Source organism: Anarrhichthys ocellatus, unplaced genomic scaffold, assembly GCF_004355925.1.
Source record: "Anarrhichthys ocellatus isolate YVR2014 unplaced genomic scaffold, GSC_Weel_1.0 scaffold11, whole genome shotgun sequence".
Classification (NCBI taxonomy): Eukaryota; Metazoa; Chordata; class Actinopteri; order Perciformes; family Anarhichadidae; genus Anarrhichthys; species Anarrhichthys ocellatus.
The window spans coordinates 11,318,361-11,339,878 of NW_022280041.1; the positions used below are offsets into that span (position 1 = coordinate 11,318,361).

The following is a 21,518-nucleotide window of genomic DNA, read 5'->3' on the forward strand; positions in this document are numbered from 1 at the left end:
ACTGGGAGAAACTCGGCGCCTCCACTGAAGCAGTTAAAGATTAAAGGTGCAACGAAGCATTCCATTATATAAACTCCGAAGCATTAACTGCTTATGTTTGGCCAAATTAAAACAATGGCATTAAAGCGTGGCTAAAACTGATTAGTGAACCTGAAGATGCCTGAAATTCAGACCTTGGTCTTCCGCATGTGAATTATTATACACCTTATTAGTAAAAGCTGCGTTTATTACTGGAATTAACCTGAAAACATACAAGATAATGAGACTAAAAACACATGAATACAAAACAAACACTATGTAGATACATATCTGAAGCCATATTAGTGGAAACCCTTTAGAATACACTGCTGAATAGACTCATGACCATTACTGAAACATGTCATGCTCATCACTAGTAAGCTGAACATGTTTTATAACCGCTGAAACAGTCGGTAGAAATGAATACATGTATTAGTTCCTTATATCTAAACGACCCCGCCCCCTCTGTAACCCTGGGTAAAAGGGATTCTAGATTACAGACCTAGACCTACATTCTAATCTCTTTCAAATCCAGAATGACACACAAATCTGGCAATCTAAAGAGCTCTTCGTTATTATTATTTGGAGTTATAAAATGCAGTGGCGGGCCGTGCGTTTTGTACCTGGGCCTTCAGTGCTGTCCTACTACAGTTGAATCATCTCCTAATAACCCCATTATGACACCACAGCTACGGGTTATTATTTGTTTCGTGTTAAAGCCGCATATTCATATAACACTGCAACATGTAATAAAATGTTACATGAAGCTCAACACCTACAAAACCCAAACTGCAGAGTGCAGATACATGAATACGTGCATGACGGGACGCTGCGTCATTAACGGACAATGCTCAAAATCAATGTAATTAACACAATGACAAACTCATAAGAACCAGTCACATATATTCACATGACAACAAAGCATGACAAATCAACCCAGCAGACCTTCAGCAGATCCATGCATTCCACCATACAAGAGCACGAGCCATTCAAATATTATTCATAAAAACAACACGATAGACAAATGCGGACTGGCCACGGGCGTGCCGCGGTTGTGGAGCTGTTTCCCTGCGAACGTGTTTGTTGAGTTGTAGATCCACTCGAGTCTCTCCAAAAGTTTTCAAAAGCACCGTAGCTTGTGTCCTGCCATGCTATGGTGTCCTCAGGTTAGCGTAGCGTAGCTCCAAACACCAAGACGCTCAGTTAAAATGAAACTCATTCCCAGCCATAAAAGGTGTAACGCTTCTCCAACGCTGTCAGCAAGAAATACCGTTCATACAAATCCTTTTCCTGGCTGAGTCAGGCTGCCAGCTGTGGGGTTGACTGACCATTTCTTACGATGTCCAGCTTTTCCTGAAATGTCCTTCTTGAGAAAGGCGTTGTCAGTAACTCCGCCACTAAATCCGTTTCTCCTCCTTCAGCCATTGAGTGTTAAAAAACAAAGCTAGGTAAAAAAATAAATAAATTACACCAAGCAAAACCCTAAAAATGTTATAATTTCTTCCATATCTTTCGATTTGAACTCTTACTACTCCAACTAAGCTTTGCTGGCTACCTTAAGTTTCCGTTCACAATAGTCACGTGCTCGCACACTGAACAATCACAGCGCACGCTGCACCTCACTGCAGAGCTGCACCTTAAAACTGAGCTGCGTGTTAATCCTGACGTACTTGTAGGCCAGCTAACAGGCTCTGACACTTCAAAGAATACGCCCAACATGTCAAACTAAAGATCTGATTGGTTGAACACTATGACAATCAACAATATCGTCCCCATTCACTTAAAGTGCAAAGGGATTCACTTGTGAGTCTGCAGGCATCGGGCCTCTGTTCTTACCTAGAGACACAGAGGTGAAATCTGATTGGATAAAAGCTCTACTTAAAACAAGCTGCACTGGAAGCAGAGCAACTGAGGAAGACAGTAGCTGTGCAATGAGAAAATAAGATGATGGGAAAAATATTTTTATAAATTATAATACATGTAGTGTATTTAAGAAAAATTATTAAATAGCTATAACTTTGTGATTCTGTTTAGGCCAAAAGAGAAGGCCTTGCAGGCCCTGATGGCCCGCCACTGGTGAAATGTGATCCAAATGAATGCACAAGGAGTTTCTCTCCAATGTTTCACACTTTATTGCCACTGTGATCACGTTTCACTTTGTGAATCCAGCCTGGCAGGAAGCCACCTGTCAACTCTCGAGGGTGGCTGTTTGATATGCAAAGTTACATCAATATGATATACTGAGGATTAGAAATGAAGTAGTAACTTAAGGGATCCACTTCATTTCTTACTTAGTTAGGTCTTGTTGTGATAAATACATGCAATGTGTTAATAGCATCAGGAAGCTTCTGTCTAGACTACTACATCAAGTCTTTACTGAGTGAATATTAAATAATCACACTGCCGCATTTTAAGTCAGCTGTTACAGTCTCAGTTACAATCACTTTGACCCAACCAATTAATTGGTAGATTAATCAGCTAATACTAATATTAAATGTATAATTTAATCAAGCAACAGGGCTTGACAACAGTAAGCACAGGCCATTAATTTGGGTAGAGCATTACAGCATTAGACCAATCACATCCAACAGAACAAGCACACTAATCATAAAGGAACCGAGCGTAGGCCTTGATCGCGGTCCACTCCAGCATTTAAAAAGTGCCCTTCTTAAGCCCTCACAAAGCACCAAAGCATACAGCAATGGTGCTGCTTTATTCGACCCAGGGGAGCTTTCAAAGTGTCCTCCATATTACCGTCCTGCATAGACAAGTCGCACTGTGCCAAATGCTTCATTTCCCCTCCTTTTCCTTCATCTTTTCTCTCTTCCACCTCCTCCTGACTTTCAAGTTCACCCACAATGTGTCCGTCTTTGTGTCCTTAAAAAAATTGTTATGACTTCCATATCCAATCAGATGCCTTTGCTAACTATTTTCAAATGAGACAGGGGGGCTGGGGGCCCATCGCCAGCTGAGCAAAATATTTAATGTGTTTATCATACAGATGATAACCAGCTAACAAAATGAAAGCATAACAGGGAGCATACCAGTTATCTATCAACATGTAATACGTTTGCTTCGCTGTGAACAGGGATAGACTGTAATATAATACTTTGATTTAAGTAATTATAGAGCACTTACAGTATATCTGCTTATAATTGGTTTGTTTGTGCAGCACAAATAGCCCCTACTCAAACACTACTTTCCTTTGTTTTGTCATAGTGCAAATGTCTTCCTCGTAAACACTATCTTTCTATCTAAGATGAGAGAATATCTCTCGGTTTGCCCATTTTTGTATCATTTATCTTTGTATAAAAATCTTCCTTTTTTAGGAAAAATGTCTCTAGTCGTATCTAATGTTCAGCCTCCACATTCTGCTCTTGACTGACACACTCAGACACTTTCAATGGCAGGCTGGAATTACACATTGTTCTTGTGGGAGCTCCTAATGGCAAATCAGGGAGCACTTTGGTGTTTTGCCAGTAAGAAAACAAACCATTTAATGAAATCGGCGATCAAATGGGGATGTTTTTACAGTGACAGTTTTGAGAATGTAGACATAAAACGGAGCTCATTACCGAAAAAGAGGCAGGAAGCAGACCTAAGCCACGCCGGCTGTAAACGCTGACACTTCATCAACTGTAAAACCCTGAACAAAACGTCCCTCTTTTACTGCAAGCCAAGAAAACATCGTACACAGTGACAGCTTAGAACATCAAATCCCAGGAGTAATGCATTTGTCAGGGTTTTAGTTTACACATGGAGCATGTAGCTTTAATAGGTGTTTGCCACGTTTCTATGTGGATGCATGTGTTCGTATGCAATCATTTGTGTTTGCGTTTGTACTGTCAAGGAGCACTTGACATCAGAGGAGAGGTATGGGCTGAGGGTAGCAGGAGGGGATTTGGTGAATTACCAGACTGCAGCCTCAGCATCAAGTCCAGAGGATTAGAGCATGGACTGGGGTCCAGGAAAGAGATGTGCAGACGCACAAGGAGAAGGGGATCAGTGTGTGAAGCATTGGTCAAACGCTGGCTTCAAGCGCTACCGAACAACTAAGAGCTACCATTTCATATATCAGACGAGCATCCTCAAGGTCGCCGGGATGCACAGCCTGATATGTGATGTGCCAGTTGAAATGACTTCATTATAACAGAGTGCAACACACACACACACACACACACACACACACACAGACACACACACGCACACACACACACACACACACACACACACACATTTAAAAGCACACTGGATTATAAAGGACATGTGCAAAATGGATGGAAAAACTACTTTTCATGAAATACACAAATGTTTTGAATTTCGGTAGAAGCCATTTTCTTGTTAATCCAATCTTAACCAAATGTAGGAGAAAATCTTTCATTATGGAAAAGGGCTGCAACGCTATTACAGAAACACACATCTGCTGTATTTGCATAACACTACCAATAACCTTATTTATCACAGGCCTTTCCAAAACAAGTCATAAAGTGCTTTAAAAAGACATAACAGATCATTATTAGATACAAAATGTAATAGATAAAGTAATAATAACAAGTGAAGTGTGCATAAAACCCAGTAAGAACAAGTAAAGTAAAAACGGAAGAATAACCAATTCATGAGAGAGTGTGTTTAAAGAGAGATTCTTTAAAGGAGAAGCAGAGCTAGTCTGCCTGATCTCCTCTGGCAGGTCAACCAGCAGGATATAGTCTGTCAGTGATATAATCAGGGTCCAACCCCAAACGTGCTCTAAAAGTAATCATCAACAATGTCAAAATTCAGTTGTAAAATGTAAGCAGTGTAGAGATGCTGGAATAAGCTTCATGTGGACTCTCCTATTATGTTTTGTGAGTCTCGCTACAGCGTTTTAAATAGATGAAGTGTGCAGGTTGTGTTGATTGTGACAGGAATACAGTCTGTTACAGAGGTTTAAGTGTGGATGGTATGAAAGCGTGAATGACGGTGTCTAGATTGTTAGCGGATACAAAATATATCATTTCTGAGATATTAGGAAGTTGCAGAAAGCACGATTGAACGACTGACTTCACCTGTTGGTCAAAGTGAAGTTTGTTATGAAAGATAAAGCCCAGATGTCGGGATGGCGAACCTAAGTGAGAGGAGGAGTGCTCGCTGGAGTGGTTTGGATCTATGATAATGACTTCTGATTTATCTGAGTGTAAGACAGGATGGCATTTCGACCAGCTGTGTTGTTGGAGTCAAACTAGAAATACACCTGCAGATAAGAGAAATGGGAGGTGGGGGATTTTAAGGCACCAATGGCTGCATATAATATTTAATAAAAAGATAAGAATGAAAAAAAATCTAAAATTGTTCCTGATATGCCAACCCAATGCTTAATATTTTCAAATAATATTACGTGGTCAACTGTATCAAAGGATGCAGTAAGATTTCCAACCAGTAGCATGTGTTTGGCCACTGTCAGCTGCTAAACGTATATCATTAAGAACTCCAAGTGCTGTGACAGTGCTATGACGACCTGACAAAGATGTTGCTTCATGTGATCGAGTGTCCCAGAAACTATTTATTGCAGACCTCAGTCTGGAAGGGATAGTTACACATTGGGCGGAAGTTATGTATAACTCATGAAAACCATTGTCTTTTTAAGAAGTGATTGAACTGTAGCAGAATTAAAATAACCAGGCACTTGAGCAGACAAAAGTGAGGAATTGATAATGGCTAGGACAAATGGGGAGCTTGAGAGTTCTATTTCTTGTCAGTTGGAAGAATGCCCAGTGAACAGGAGGCTGATTTTTATTTTAGTAATGACATTGGTGAGATATTTAGTAGTGGCTGATTTGAATGCTTCCAGGGTGACGGGTGTTTTTAAATGCCGTCTAGCGGTGTGGTTGCAGATTGGAACCAACTGAATACCACTTCACTCACTCCTTCCTTTCTAAGACTTTGGTAGGGTGAGCCACCAAGTGCAAAACCATAGCAATGCTATTCGGCTCAGAGATCATTGTTACCATGTTAACACTCCTTTAGGAGCTACACGAGTCAGACGGCGGCTGGCGTTAGCACGGTTTTGCACTCAGCAGGTCACGTTACGGCTGTGGGAGATCTACTGTGACCTTCATGTAATGTATACATGTTAAAGGCTCTCGAGAGTGTCTTGTTTCTACTGTAAAAACTGGTCGGTGCAACACAGCGGACTTCGTAAAGAAGTAGATAGGAAGGGCTCATTCTAAGCTAAGGAAAACAATGATTCTCAGTTTCAGGTGATAAACACAAATGAAATAATAGATCCCCCACATTAAAATCACCTATAATCAGAATACATAAGGTACATATACATAGAATCATTCATTAGTCTAAATACAGAAGTACCACCTAAGTACAGAACTTGCTCACTACATTCACAGTAGAATATTAGAACTTGTAACTTTAAACATCATAACTTAACTATAAAAGAACAACATACCACTGCAAAACATGCAGAGTTATGAAAATAATATGAATCCAGTTAGTTACAGTTTTGCAAAAGAGCACACAAACTAAAGAGCACAGGGACTACGGCTGTAATACTCTAAACATACTGAGATGACTCAAAGCCTCATTGTGAAAATGTTATTAACTCTTAAGTTTTTTATTTTTTGATTATTGCATCGTTTACGATTTGAAAATTGCGCTCTATTTCATCGTGTTATCGATTAATCGTTCAGCTCTACTCACTTCAGTTCTACTCACTCCAAATACTGACGTTGATATATATGTATACCTGGATATATGTTTCCTTCTCAAACCCACTTTCTCTCCCACACTGCCGTCATTGTTCATTTCTCCTGGGAGAGCCACTCAAGTCTCCTGGCCTCTGAGGGTCCAACGGACCAACAAACAGCACTCCAGCTATCAAGCCAGCTTAGTCTCTCAACAGAGCTTCCTGCTGCCTCCTGTGGCTGCAGCAGGAAGTAATAAATATTAATGAATCATTAGATCAATTAAGTTAATTAGAAACATAATTTATATATATATATATATATATATATACAATATTTGCAGAAGGGTATAAGTTTCTCGGTTCATTGATTGGTTCAATGGAGAGAAGGGGAAGGGAAAATTATTATATTAAAATATTGTGCACGTAGCCTTCATCCTTTGATCCATTTTAGCTTTAGCCTGTATCTCTATACAGATAGCTTAAATACTGGTGACCACAATGCGAGAGAAAGCCAGTCAGAGTATACAAATACAAATGTAGATTCCACACTGCAATGAGCATTTTCTCTTGCTTTTTCTCAATTAATTCCACACACAGCTGACCATTTATTTGATTACGGGCCTGCTTGTCAGCTGTGCTATCGTTTAAGTGCTACTTAATTGTAAAACTCTTCTGAGTTGGAATTAATATATATGATGCTGCCCAGGCATCAAACACAAACACTCCCAGCATGCTGGTGGTATGGTGAGTGGTCAAACTCTGATAAGTCTAGCCTCATGAGGAGCCAGTCAATATACAGTACAAGCACAAAGCATATTCATTGGATTGCAACAGCAACTCTATCAACCGCATGTTGCTGCCTCTTGAATCCTGCTTCTATTTTGTTCATTTCTCACACACTTCACAAGGGTGGTTGATGATTTGAGATCGATATACTGTATGTAATTAAACCTTTTTGCCAGTTTGTAGTGGTGCCCAAAGTCAAGACCCAAGAATCTGTCATTTCAGCAAGTGCCCCAATACCACATATATTTCTGTCCAATTGACCAACAATAATGCATTTTCTTATCCAAATTTGGAGGACCGTAAGTTATTTTGCAAATATGTCAATGTGTCCACACATATGTGTTCTCTGCCCAGAAGATCAAATGTGCTTAGAAGGAAGCAGATGGCGTGTTGGTCCCTTCCTTCAGTTGGCTAATCACTTTCTCCCGTTTTTCCCTCAAGTTGCACTCACGGAAACCTACCTTGCCCAAGCAAGAACCACAGGGGTATTTCTCACAAATATGGCGTGGGTGTTCGTTATGCATATATGATTGACATAGCCTCTTATAAGAACAGAGTGTAGCATTTAGGGGGATCTATCGGAAGAAGTAGAGTATAATATTTTCTTTCTTTAATGTACAACCACCTAAAGAAGAATTCTTGTGTTTCGTGATCTTGGAAGGAGCTGTTTATATCTACATGCAGAGCGTGTAGTCTTAACGAAGCCAGCCACCATGTTTCTACAGTAGCCCAGAATGGCCAAACCAAACACTGGCTCTAGATGGGACCTTTTGTGTTTTCCCATCAGACACAGAGTTCCCCCACATGCTTGGTACACGGTAGAAGTTTCAGTTCAAATCTACAACCTCACCACTACATGCTACCAAATCCTACATACTGGACCTGTAACCTGCTTATGAGATACCATATTGACCTTGATTATGAGACACCTCCCTTTTTTTTTCAAGACCCTATTTTTGAAAAAAAAGAAATTGGAGATTTTTTTAAAGAAGATGAGATAGAACTCAAAGATCCTCCTGTTTTGTTTTAATACAAAAATCTCTGATTTATTCAGCCAATTTTAATTTACTTTTGAGACTAATATGTGTTACTTAAAAATAAAACAGAAATTGCAAACTAAATCAAACTAAATCCCAGGCTTTTGGGGGGCAACTATGATGTCTCGCACATGTTGTCCATCAAGACGTGCCTGGAAATTCCGGGACTAAAACTGAGGCTTCACAGAGTGGGGTGAGTTCCCTGTCTCATGTCTACAGATGAATCCCTGATGCACTGGGTTACAGGTGGCACTGGCACTGGGGAGAGTTCCCTCTCCGGTGAGCCGAGTGCCCGGGCCGTCCGCTCCAATTAGCTCAGCAACAGACTTGACTTGCATGGCAGACGTTAACTGGTTTTGCTTGCCAGGGTTAAAGCACGTTGTTCGTTCTTATTCTTTTTGAAGAACATTAGCCCACCCCTGGGGTAGGACATGATAGAGCACACATGGCCTCAGGGCGTGCTTTGTACCTTCTCTCCTTTCATCCTTCTACTGTTATTTATTTAAAGGGTTGCAGTGTAGTGGTGAGGCCAAAAGGGCGGTTCTTCTTTGCCCCTGACCGTGAATTTTTACAAAAACAACCACCTTCTCCAGACTCAGGGTTATTGCTATTATTCTTACTGTAATTAAAATGTTATCATTTACTCAGATCACAATTAATCAGCAAAGCAGTCGAGTTGTTCTAATTGTGTGAGTGCATACCAGTAAGTTGCATGCTTGGTCTACTGACCTAACCTTTACAAACACTGACCCTCCATGGGGTGAATGTGAGTTGCTTGCTAATAATTTATTTTTTTTCCCCAATGAAGGCAACCTTTCCCTGAGGTGACCCCTTCTGTAAAGCACATACATCATTTTACAATAATTACACTTCCCACAGCAGTACCTTGCCTTTCCTTGGCTTTTATCCTAAAACAAATGTACTGTGTCCCTGTCAGAGAATGGTAGACTGTGACCCTCACTGCACATGTGGATATCTCTAGACTTAAAATAGGAGCACAAGGAGTGTGGAAGGTAAGAGCAGTAGTGAGAGAAACAGCAAAGCAGAGATAAAGACGTAGAAAGGGAACTAACGCTCATGAATCAATCTTAATTTATCTATTCACTTATTCCCTGTTCAAGTGCACTGCTTTGAAAGTCAGTGTAGCATCAGTCTTACATTTCATTGTTATACTCTGTGGTAAAATGTGACTCAGATACAATGCAGAACACCACTGAATAGCACATTAAACTCGCTGCTTTGGCAAGAAGTTCCCCCTTTGTGAGAATCGATGTTCTTTTAAAGTTTCCTTGATAGCTAGCATGGCCATGTGCATTTCCACACTAAAAGGTCTTCAACTCTTGAGCCAATAGGGACTCCCTGTCTCTATGAATACAATCTGTTGCACCTCTCAGCAGACACAGTGACACAACTCGCATACATAGAGAAGTTTAACAGTCATGTTTAAGCAGAGAATCTTATGTGAAGGTCAGACAGTGGATGATTATGTTTCTGTGACATCTTGAGGGGGAATGAAATGGAGGCACTGAATGTCACATGCTGATCTCTTTGCTCTGTTACCGATTAACAGCCCCACTTCAAATGCTGTAGCTTAGGCACATCGTGTTCTTAGCACTTGGCTGGATGAACACTTGACTTCATGTCAAACTTTGTAACAGCAAAGTGACTGTAGCTTATTAGTAATCTCTGTGACATTTTATCTAATACCGACAAGGGATGTCAAATAATTCAGTTGGATATCTGACAGCAGGTAATGGGCAAGCCAATAAAGCCTCAGTGAAAAATGCAGCAAACAGCAGATTACTGCGACACAAACTATTGGATGTCATTCTTTGTAATGTGTTGTACTTACACACACTTAGACAGTGGGCTATCCAAATGTTAAAGTCACCTCCCTCTCAGTCCTGGTTCTGGTTCTCCTGTGCCTCCCTTCCCTCCAGTGGGCCCCAGCCTGGGTCCCCCAGCAGCTTGGTGTCAGTGTTGGCTCCCAACAGGGACTGGCAGAGCATGAGGTTAAGCTCTGCTCCTGGCTGGAGGCGGAGCTGCTGCTGCCGGGTCCAAGACTGCAGCGAAGCAGGACCTGGAACCTGCGTGATCGCCTATGATTTTGTGCGGAATCCAAACTGGTGGCATTGATAAAAGAATAACTATATCTGCTTGCTGATGATCTCTTTTACTTATGTAGGTCATGTAGACTCTTATAGAGGCATCCATATTTGCCTGCATCCATTAACTGAGAAGCTCTATGCAGGGTTCCACATTATCAATATTTTGAATATTGCATGGAGGTAAATTCCTGTAAAGTTTAGTTTTACAGGTATGTGTTTCATCCAGTAGATGCATAACATTCTTTACTAAAATCGTATTTTATTTGGTTGTCAGTAAAAGCTTTCTGTGGTAACCTTAGAGCCATTTCATTAGTGTAAACCATGCACAGGTGGTCATGCTGTGGTGAACCTCTAGCGTGGGATTTCAGGGTATTCTATTCCTTGCACAGCTCGAGAGCACAGCGGGGTGGATAGCCTTCTGCTTCTATCCTTTTATCTTATTAGGTGAAATCCACCAGTAATACAATCTTGATCAAGGCAGAACACCAGCAGTTCCCCCGGTCTGCTCACTGTTGTGGAACATACGCACAGTCATTCCAACAGTTGGGTTGTCACCTTTCTGTGAGAATATGAGTAAAGTCTCTGTCCCCCAGTCTCTTGAGCATTCAGTAAATGCACAATCATCTTTCCTATTTCCATACTTTGCCAACGGCAGGGGGGAGAGTCTTGTAGAAGCATGGCCTTGTTATTTCTGTGTAGATACCATTCACATTGCAAGACACCACACTAAGAGCAGTTTTAGCTGTTGTTCGATGTCCGTAGACAGAGACGGGGTGGTGAGAGGACATATTAATCGTGACACAGTTTAAGTAGGAGCCATACTCAGTTTGAGTTTTTGACTGAATTCATTGATTCCTAATATGTGGTTCTTGATATTGCCTCAGGCCCACAGTCTCTCTGTCTTTACTCATGTGTTTGTCAGAAGTAGCAGCTCTGAAAGCATAGCTGATGACCATTAGTCTGTGCAAGTTTGCAATGCTGTTAAGAACGGGCAAAAATTAGAATTCATTCTGATTTCTCATTCATTCATGAATTTGGGAGATCTTCTAAATTAGTTTACCATCAGAATCATTCACCTTCTAAACTTATTCAGTTTGTATCATGTTTTTAGAATGTAATCAGCTGTGAACAGTTAGATACCCTTACACTGATTAGTGAATCTCGATCTTCATAGCTGAATATGCTGTGCAGATATGTTCATCGGTAGACCTCGTATCATTTTGATTCTTGCTAATACCTTTAGTGATGATTAGATTCTGTTTAGAATCACCAGTTCCAGGCCCTGATACTGCTTAACCTGATCCGGGACATGGCTTACTGGGACACTTAAGTGACACAGAGCCATCGTTAACCCTCCGAGACCCGCCGGTCGCCGTTTGAAGACATTACTGTTTCTAAGAGGCTGTAGCAGGCCTGGTCTTAAAGCTACAGTTAAGATACTGTCTCACATGAAACTAGATGACCTCATGAATCCATACCACATGTCATGCTAGCTTTGGGAAGGGGGTTGAATAACGCTCCAAAGTTAAGCAGGATTTTGGCGAGGGAAAACTGCCATGACGTTTTTCTAAGAGGCCTTGCAACCCATCTACATGTCTCAGTGGACTCTTGCGGATCCACTGAGTCCAGTCATGTGTGATGTTGTTAGTCCTAATGGTAGCCATTCCACATACTGACACCATTTTTTTGAAACTTGATATCACTGTGGAAAATGACTGTTGTGACCTTTAGGATAATCACAGCCTCAAATATTTTTACAACCACACAGAGAGGATGGATGGCAGAAAAAAGCAGGGCAGACATATTTTCCAGAAGTTAGCAATGCACTGGTTCCCTCGTCAAAAAGCCAATGGCATTTCTTCCATTGCATTTTGGATTGTTGCAGAAAAATAAGTTCTGACCGATATATATATATATATATTTTATGATATTTACATGTTTTCTTCAGCAAGATAATCTCAAATGAACACCACATTTATCATTTATTTTAAGCCCAAATAGCTGCATTTTTACACTTTCACAATGTATTGTGATTAAGTAATTTTAACTAATGATTTCTAATATCTGATTATGGGGTCTCTGAAAGTTAACTCTGTTGTTTGCACCTGTACAATTCATGCCATAAGCAAAGCAGCAGTCATTAGCTAAAATGGCAATTGTTCTTTGACCCTTCAATGGATCTAAACATGTAACAAAATTAAGCAAAACCAAAAAAGATAATTATAACAATGTGGATGACAACCACAAGTCTGAGCAGATTAACTAGAACAACAATCAAGTTAACAAATGCTGCTAGCACCAACTTAAACAATGACGCTAACAAACAGATTGCAAATTGGACGAGGTCCAGGCATCAATAATCTAAACCATAATATAGTGCAAGTTGAAATATAGGGCAAAAATATGCATAAGCTAACTACCATAGGTGGGTTACGTAGAAGCTATGTAAGCTATGCAAGAAGTTGAACTGTGTTTTTACTGTAATATCGTACCCTCTATTAATCTGTTAAAATAATGATAACAGTGAGCTCAACTTTTTGTCCTCTGATAACTTCAACAATTCTGACTGCTATTTTTCACACATGCTGTTTATTAGTGACCTGCAATGTGGACGGGCATGGTTTGCCCTGAGTGTGTTCTCCTTTGCTTTGCTCCTATGCTTGGGTGCTGGTGCCCTGCAACTCACTCATTCACGTGTGTCATGTCCCCTCCACACTCCTCTCTCTCCACATATGGCCAAGAAGGGTTGGCAGCTAAGCGACGCTGAGAGAGAGAGGTGTGGAGAGTGTATATCGACAGCAGACAGGGGTCCCTACTTCTCAGCTGTGAGACTGAGTTACTGAAAAGGAAAAATAAGCGGTAGGGGGGGTGGACAGGGGTCATTTTCCAGCTTGCTTTTCAAATGATGGCACCATGGTCACAAAAGCATACGTGCGTTGGTGGGTGTAATAATGGGCATCACATCATACAGCATACAGTGTGGAGAATGTGGCTGGGATCACAATAACCGATACATCGCTTACCAGCCTTGATCTCAATATGTTTCCCTCATGAAATACTGAGCACCCCCCAAACTGTTGATACCATGCAGCTGAGGTTATTTACTATACTACTGGGGTCACTAGAGGTGTTATAGCTCTGCCCCTGGGTCCTATATATCACCAATAAAACATGGCCACCCCATCACTGTCTCTAACACTGTAAAGATGACGTGGCTGCCATACCGATATTACATTAGAACATCTATGCCGCTCTGTGGCGCTCGCTGTGGCCTGGGACAAGTGGAAAGGCATGATAGATGATCTATATTTGACCAGCTATCTCTTCATGTGCTATCTTTGCCCCTTTGTCTCACACACACGCACACAGACACACACACGCACACACACACACACACACACACACACACACACAGTGTCGTTGTCATTGGCTATACCCCTGTGTGTTAGAGCATGTTTTTTTATGTCACAACAAGCAGGGCAGCTGATACCACTCGGAAGCAGAAGATATCCGTGTCAAAATCCCGGATATTAACAAACAAGGCCTGGGAGACTCGGACCTATTGATTGCGTTCTTTCCTCTGGCACCTTTTCTTCCTTTTTCTTCATCCACCACTGTGGACATTTAAGCGCCGCCTCCGCTCTTGTGCCTGGATCGGTATTTCAAGAACAATGTCGACACTGTGAGGCAAAGCGCCCTGTGCTCCATCTGCTCTGGCTGGGATTGTTGCTCTCCTCCATGTGTTGGGACTGAAGAGGCTTCATTTCACCTTGGACATAGAATGGTAGCCATCTAGCCAGTAAGGAAGGCTGCCTATCGTGAGCCACTTTGTCCATGGCTGGCAGGGATGTACTGTAAGGGAACTCTAACCAGCAGCTCAGTGGGAAAAGGTGTAAATCTCTTGAGTGAGCTTTGTACACTCACTCAGAGCCATTCAACTATTACAAACCTTTATATTATAAAAAAAATATTGAATTGTGATGTAATGCTGTCAATAAATCACTCTGGATTCATGCTGTTTATTAAATATCCAATAATGCAAGGTTACTCACTTTACAGTGTCATCGTGATGTTTCTTAAGGTCATAATCCAAAAGGGAAAAACAAACATCAGTTATCAACTGCCATCTTATCACAGATCACAAACATTAAGAACATAGAAACATTATGAAAAGTTTAGTCACATAATACATTGTGCAACTAGTACATTGTTGAGCAGGTCCCCATCAAAAGGAGCATATGGTTCCAAGACCATTATTAATTAGTTTATATATATATATATATATATATATAGATATATATTGTGCAGTAGATGCAAAGATGATGGTGTGTACAACTCAACCTACCTTTTCATAAGTTAATTGGATGGACCTCAACCCGAATTGATCTGGTCACCTACTGTATGCTTGCTATAATAGGTAATGCCTGCCAACAGCTCCAATCTTTAATTAGGAATCTGACCTGACAGCACGGATCAATATTTCAGATGACAATTATGCATTCTTATTCATTTTTGTCTTTCATGTTTGCATCATCTATTGAACATTGGAAGGAATCCAAAAGGAGAATGAGCCGGGCTGTGTTCCCCTTTAATTAAGCAGTGTGGTGAGGTATTGGGTGATACTCTATACCTTGCTACCCATCCGTATCTCTCTTTCCTGCTCCTTCCCAGTCTATCACATCATGTGTGGCTCTGACAGTAACTGTCTGCCTGAGACATCATAGGTCCATGATCCATGTCGTTCTTTCAGGATGTTTGAACTATTTATTAAACGCTATTACATACTATTTGCTCATTTATGCCACTGAATTGTTGAATTTCTGGATATTTATAATTGGTCTCTCTTTTAGTTGACTTATATTTGTTATTGTTATTCCTCCCTGCTAGCTGGCTTCTGTTTTAAAACCTGCTTAATTGCATAATGTGTTGTTTTTAAAAGTCACAAATACATGGTGGATGCAGTTAGGGAGAACATTTTTTTTAAAGAACCCGACAACACAGTCATTTTTATAATGACTTTGAGTCCTAGCAGGAGTTATTTTTGCCAGAAGTGGAAAGTGAATGTCAGGAAGTTTGCTGTTGCCTGAGAGGTCCTCTTGTGACCTTTAAGACTTCAGAAAGGAAATAGGAATGCTGCCTTCTGAACATGCACGTCAGTTGTTTTCCTCCACCATCTTAATTAGTAGCTCTATTGAGTGGAAAGAAGTCTTATACTAATTGCAGTCTGGATATGCTTTTCCCCCCAGTGCTGATATATCTCATTTTGTTCTCACCATCTTTTGGTGAGCAGGTGTTTTGCTCTTTGAACTGATTATTCTCCCTCTCTGCTTCTTCTTTCTCTACAGGTGACTCATCTCAAGTCGGTAAGTGGTCTTCTCTCTGTACTTTGTGTCGCCTATGCATGCTTTTTGATATCGTCCTGCCGCCATAGCGACAAAAAGGTTTTTATACCATCTTAATTATACAGTGCAGTTAGCCATGTGTCAGCATCAGCAGGCACACAAACCATCAAGCCACCAATTAACTCTCTTCATTTTAATTTAACTTTGTGTACATCTTCTTCAGTGAAGAACTGCTTACGATTGAGTAGAAATCACTGCAGAAACCCCCCCCCCCCCTCTCATTCTCATTCGTTATGCTTTGCAGCTATTTGATGTTGCCTACTACATTACCTTTAATTTGTTTGTACTGTATACGGAAGGATACTAAATGTCTTCTATGGAAAGAACTCTTAGTCCCTACTTTGCAAGTCTCATAAACTGCATTACTCTCCAATGTAAATGCAAATTTGAAGGTTTCAGCGAATGAATTGCCAGTTTGGTAGCTCGGGCACAATTCAGTTTGAATAACATTATACTGTACAACGTTGTCATGCTGCACTGTGACCGCCTTATCAGGATCCAGGATTCAATGAGTAGTTCTAGTGTCATTTTCAAGTTCCTGAGCTTTGTGAAAGTGACTCATGTAGTGGCTCGGATGCAGTGATTCAGGTTTGGAGCTCTGTGTTTCAGTGCTACTGTATGTGCATGGGGTTACACCGCTTTCATTCTCACATTATTTGTTCATCTGCCTCAGCCGGGTTTTAACGCCACACCTATCAGACTTTCAATCTGTGTGGTTGAGTGCTTCCCATGTTTGAATGGGACTTTTGGTTGCAATCCAGACGTACCATTCGTATCATCGCGACTGTTAACGGCTCACTTTCCTTTCGCTAGCGCTTCTGCATTGCACTACATTTCAAAATGACCTTCCCATTAATGTAACTTATGAGAGGGAGATGCAAAGTTTTGGGCACATTTCATTTCATCCTCCATGTTGTTGTGTATCGGGCCTACAGTGCTCTGGACCATTAAGGCTTTTATTAAAAACGTGGACAGATGCTTTATCTGTGAATATGCTGACACGTCACAGTACGCTAGCTTTCTATCTGCATTTCATTTGGAATCAGAGGGGCTGGACGTGGGGGAGGGACAGGATTGGGATGGTGGGATGAGAGCGGAGATGGACAGACTAATGGGACGTATCAACACCTCACACAAACAGTGAGAGAATGAGTTTAAAACTATAGCTCACAGCAGTTTGCAGCAGCCAACTCCCGCTTTAGTGATGTGTCAGTGTTATCGCTCGCCTCCTAATAATTAGCTTTGTCTCGCTACAGTACCTACTATGCATTATGAATGCAGAATAGTAATCAACACAGCAGAATGTTAAGCAAAAAAACATGCAGTCCTTCTCACACAGTCACGATAAATCGCTTTTTGACCAATCTCACGGGGAATATTTTACCCTTTGAGTTCTGTGCTGTGATAATTCAAGCATGTCTCCTGATCCTTATATGTAAATAGTTTTGTGTGTGTGTGTCTGCTAGTCTAGCTTTGTCCGGAGAGTGTTCGGCCCAGATGTCTGATGTTGTCTGAATACTAATGTAGCATTTTGTCCATCTTGGGACCTAGTTGGAACCGGGGTGGGGACTGGAGGTTTGGTTCGGGACATATTCACCCCTAGCGTGCACTGCAGAGTGGGGACAAACACTCTAATACCACACCGACCTCTTACCACCCTGCTAGAATCAAGATCCAGAGAGGGAGAGGAATAAAATAACAAATTCAAATTTTGATCTGGGGGGCCATTGTAAATTTAGTTTCATATTCATTCAGACCACTGGGCAAAGAAGAAGGAGATAATTCAGTTTTGCTTTTGAGATGCAAGCTGTTTCTGTGGCAGTCTGCAAATTCAACGTAGTTCTGGCATGTGTGCATTTTTGTGCGTGCATGTTTTGTGGACATTTTTGTAGATTCCACCAAGAAAGATTCCACAAGTCTCTCTTTATACATTTACTGAGCAGCTCATACTTTATTTCATTCTTATAATATATATTTTTTTCTGCAGACACTGGAGCATATTGATTGTTGAGCAGAACAGTAGCACTGCAGTGCAAAATTAGAAGTCAGGCAACAAGGACAACATGCCTTTAAAAAGTCATAATACGCAGTGAGGCAGTCATTGGCAAGAGATTGCAGCACCATTTTGTCCAACTAGTGTGTTGCTGGTCTACACTTAATGTGAAAACGATTTTCCATATATTTCTTTAAAATTGGATCAGCTATGTAAAATATAGCCGAACCTCACTAACACATCGGGGTTGCAAAAATATCATTGCTGGACATTTATATTTCCGTTTTTCTGGAAAATCTAGTTTTCCTATTCACTGCCAGGCTTATGAGGCAGGTAGTGGCAGCGGTAAATGTTGTCCCTTAACTGTAGAGGCAGGCAGGCAAACTACAAACACAGATCCTTATCCCATTGCTGCATTTCATTGTGACTCCAAAAACTGGCATTGGCAGAGGCCGACACATCTTTTTGTGCACATCTCTCTCTCTGTCTCTCTCAAGCCTTGTTCTCCTCAGCTCAGATGATTAGCATCTCCCGCTCCCTTTTTTCTCTCTCCCTCCCTTGAATGCCAACCTCAGGGTAGTCAGAGCCAGCAGAAGCCTCTTCAAGCTGATGCTGCAGTGGGATTGGCCCGCTCACCACACACGATGCTAAGGATGCTCAGTGAACCACGCGTCTACATTTAGGACGAGGAAATGGAGGAATCAGGCTCTCTGTTGGATGGAGAGTGGCACTTAGTCTAAGACAGTGTTTTTCTCTACACCCCCCGTCTAAAATATCCAATATATATAGTCAGACAAACCCTCACAAAAAGTGTCGATACCTAGAGCTTTATTCAAAATCCAATCATAGTTATTTTCGTACTCCTAAAAGCTAGTGTTGTGTATCTATTCCACAGTTGGGACATTTCTTTTGTAAAGCTGCTTCATTCTGGGCCGATACAGGCATGAAGGTACAGCCCCACTGTGGACATTGAAACGGTTCATAACTGTCCTAATTTATGAATGTCTTTCATCACCTCGGTCATTAAAATGCTGCACACTGAGGGAAGGTTCCGTTTGATCGCAGCAACCTGGCTACTTAATTAAACAAGTCTTAAACATCAGCCACGGACGTGTGAACCAATATGCTATAAAAGCACTACTTTCCCTGGAAACGCAACCAGTACTTAAGTTATTTTCCCTGCCTGGTGATAAACAGCACCGTCTCAAAAAAGAGCACAACAAAATGGCCGATCTGCAATATAACTCCCAAGCCTGTGGCCACATTTACATACTAGAGGAGGGCGGTAATGAGATAGCTACCTGAGATAATTGCTACTTAAGGCGTCCGGCTCTCATTCCCTACCACAGGGAACCAGTTTAAATCACTACAATTAAATGTGCACTCATTTGCTCCATTTGAGGCCCCATTTATGCCATTTTACGCTCCACTGTGTCCTAGCACATCCGTGGATTAAATAGAAGAAGCTTGGACTAGTAAATGAGAAAAGATACATGGATGTATAGATTTGAAAATGATAGCCAGACACCAGACACTTGTGTCCCTACTACTCTATTTAAACAGGCTCACTTCCCTCTGGCATTGGTATGCATCTCACATTTGGACTCATGATTAGCTGGATCACATTTGCAATGGTAAACTGTGTCTTTCCCCAAATTATTCCTTATATGCATTATTTTAAATCATCACATGACACCTTGTCTTGCTTGTTACCCGTCCACAAGCAGGGACCTGCCTGGACTGGAAATTAGCCCGGGACATTGAGATGGAGAGCCAGCGTTTTGTTGGCAGTAATTTTAACACTAAACTCATTTTTGTGGTCGTGGACTTCCTCCTTTTAGATGGATTGATATGTTTCTGTTGTTGGTGTACGGTATGTAGGGATGTAATATATGTGGACTTTGTTGTAACCATTTCTCTCTGGCTGGAGCTGGTTGGCAGCTCTGGTTCCATCATGTATTTTCACTAACTTATAGTTTGTCAGTCTGCTCATGCAAATCCCAGAGCAGCTCTAGTTGCTTAACCAGTCAGTGTGTACTAAGCATGCAGACCGGGCTGGTATAGGCTCTGTGATGGATATAAAAAAGAAGACAGATCTCTTAGTCTGACATGTAGGCATATACTGTAACGTGTGGTTATGTCTTGCAGCTGTAGGCCAACAGGCTTCATCATCTACATAGGCCCTACAATAAAATGTCTCAATTACATTCCCCCTACTATTTTTTACAAATGGCACCCTGTATATTCTATATTTTATTATATCGTACTGTATATTATACATCATATGATACATTAGCTTGCTTATGGAGTGTTACATACATTTAAGGCTGTACATCAACAAACCTCACACCCTTTTGGTTGCAAGTTGGACACAATGTGTATTAAGTTGTGTGGAGCGTGTGAATCTAAATACGAAAGTAAGCCAAATTGCGGAATCAGTAAAATATGACCTAAGAGATCAACTCATGCTGGCTACCGTAGAGAATGCTACAGTCAGTATTCAAATATATGGTTGTTTGTAGTTGACCTTATACTTTGGTGTGTATAAATGCTAAGAATCCATTTAAAGCTGAATTATAAAAAAAAAAAACAAGGGCATGTTCATTGTTTCAGCATCATAGATGTGGTAGGGTCAGGCCCAGACGATCAGGGCAGATGTAGACACTAAGTGAACAAAATAAATTGCATGTTCGTTCCTCACACTATAGAAACACATAAAGCGTGGCTCTATATTCAGTGTGGCTGTGGTGTGGCTTAGAAATAACATCATTAACACTAATGACAATAAATCCTCAATCATAAAGTGTTTATGCTGCTGACAGCGAGTCTCTAACTGCTGACCTTTTCTTTTTTTTGGAGGCTGGAGAAGTCCCTGAAATGGCCATCACTCAAACCTACTGCTGTTATATTTTATCCTTGTCTTGTCTCTCAGGAATAAATTAAACTGTAATAGCTTGACTGCTCAGAAATAGCGTCTGAAGGTTTTAAATGATGGCGTGCCGATAGTGTGTGATCGCTGAGCTTGGTGTCTTCAGCTGAGCGGTGTGAGACTACACACTAGGAATAAGAGACGGAGCGCTGCTAGATAGACCCACATTGGTTCCAGCATGTGAAGATTAACAGCGTCCGCTTCCATTAGCCTCACAGTAATTGCTAAGACAGCGATGAACATTCCATAGCTCTAATCCTCAAATCAAAGAGAAGTTTCTCAGACCACCAACACTCAGGTTTGATTTCCTTCACTCAAAAACACGTCTTAATGTTTTTTCCATCTTGTTCAGAGATCACAGAGGAGACTTTACTTCCTGTATTTACTAAGTAGCTAGAATTCGATTCAGGGTCCTAGAAAGACTGTGTCTCTTACTTCAGAATGGTAAAATTAATGCAAGCTTTGTGGAAGTAGCAATCCTGGTTTTAAGTGAGTCTGGAGATTCTTTAACATGCAGTAGGGTGTGACATACTGTACACTGTGGAGAAAACCTGCATCTCCTGAGAAAG

General features: G+C 41.1%; 1 protein-coding gene across 8 annotated transcripts in view; it reads left to right on the forward strand.

Moving 5' to 3' along the window:
- nrxn2b (neurexin 2b) overlaps positions 1-21,518 on the forward strand; it is a 620,971-nt gene that overhangs the window by 175,941 nt on the left and 423,512 nt on the right. For all 8 annotated transcript variants that reach the window (XM_031850677.1, XM_031850671.1, XM_031850674.1 and 5 more), the window contains one exon: positions 15,971-15,988. In XM_031850677.1, the coding sequence (XP_031706537.1) occupies positions 15,971-15,988 (18 nt within the window). The remainder of the gene's footprint in view (positions 1-15,970; positions 15,989-21,518) is intronic.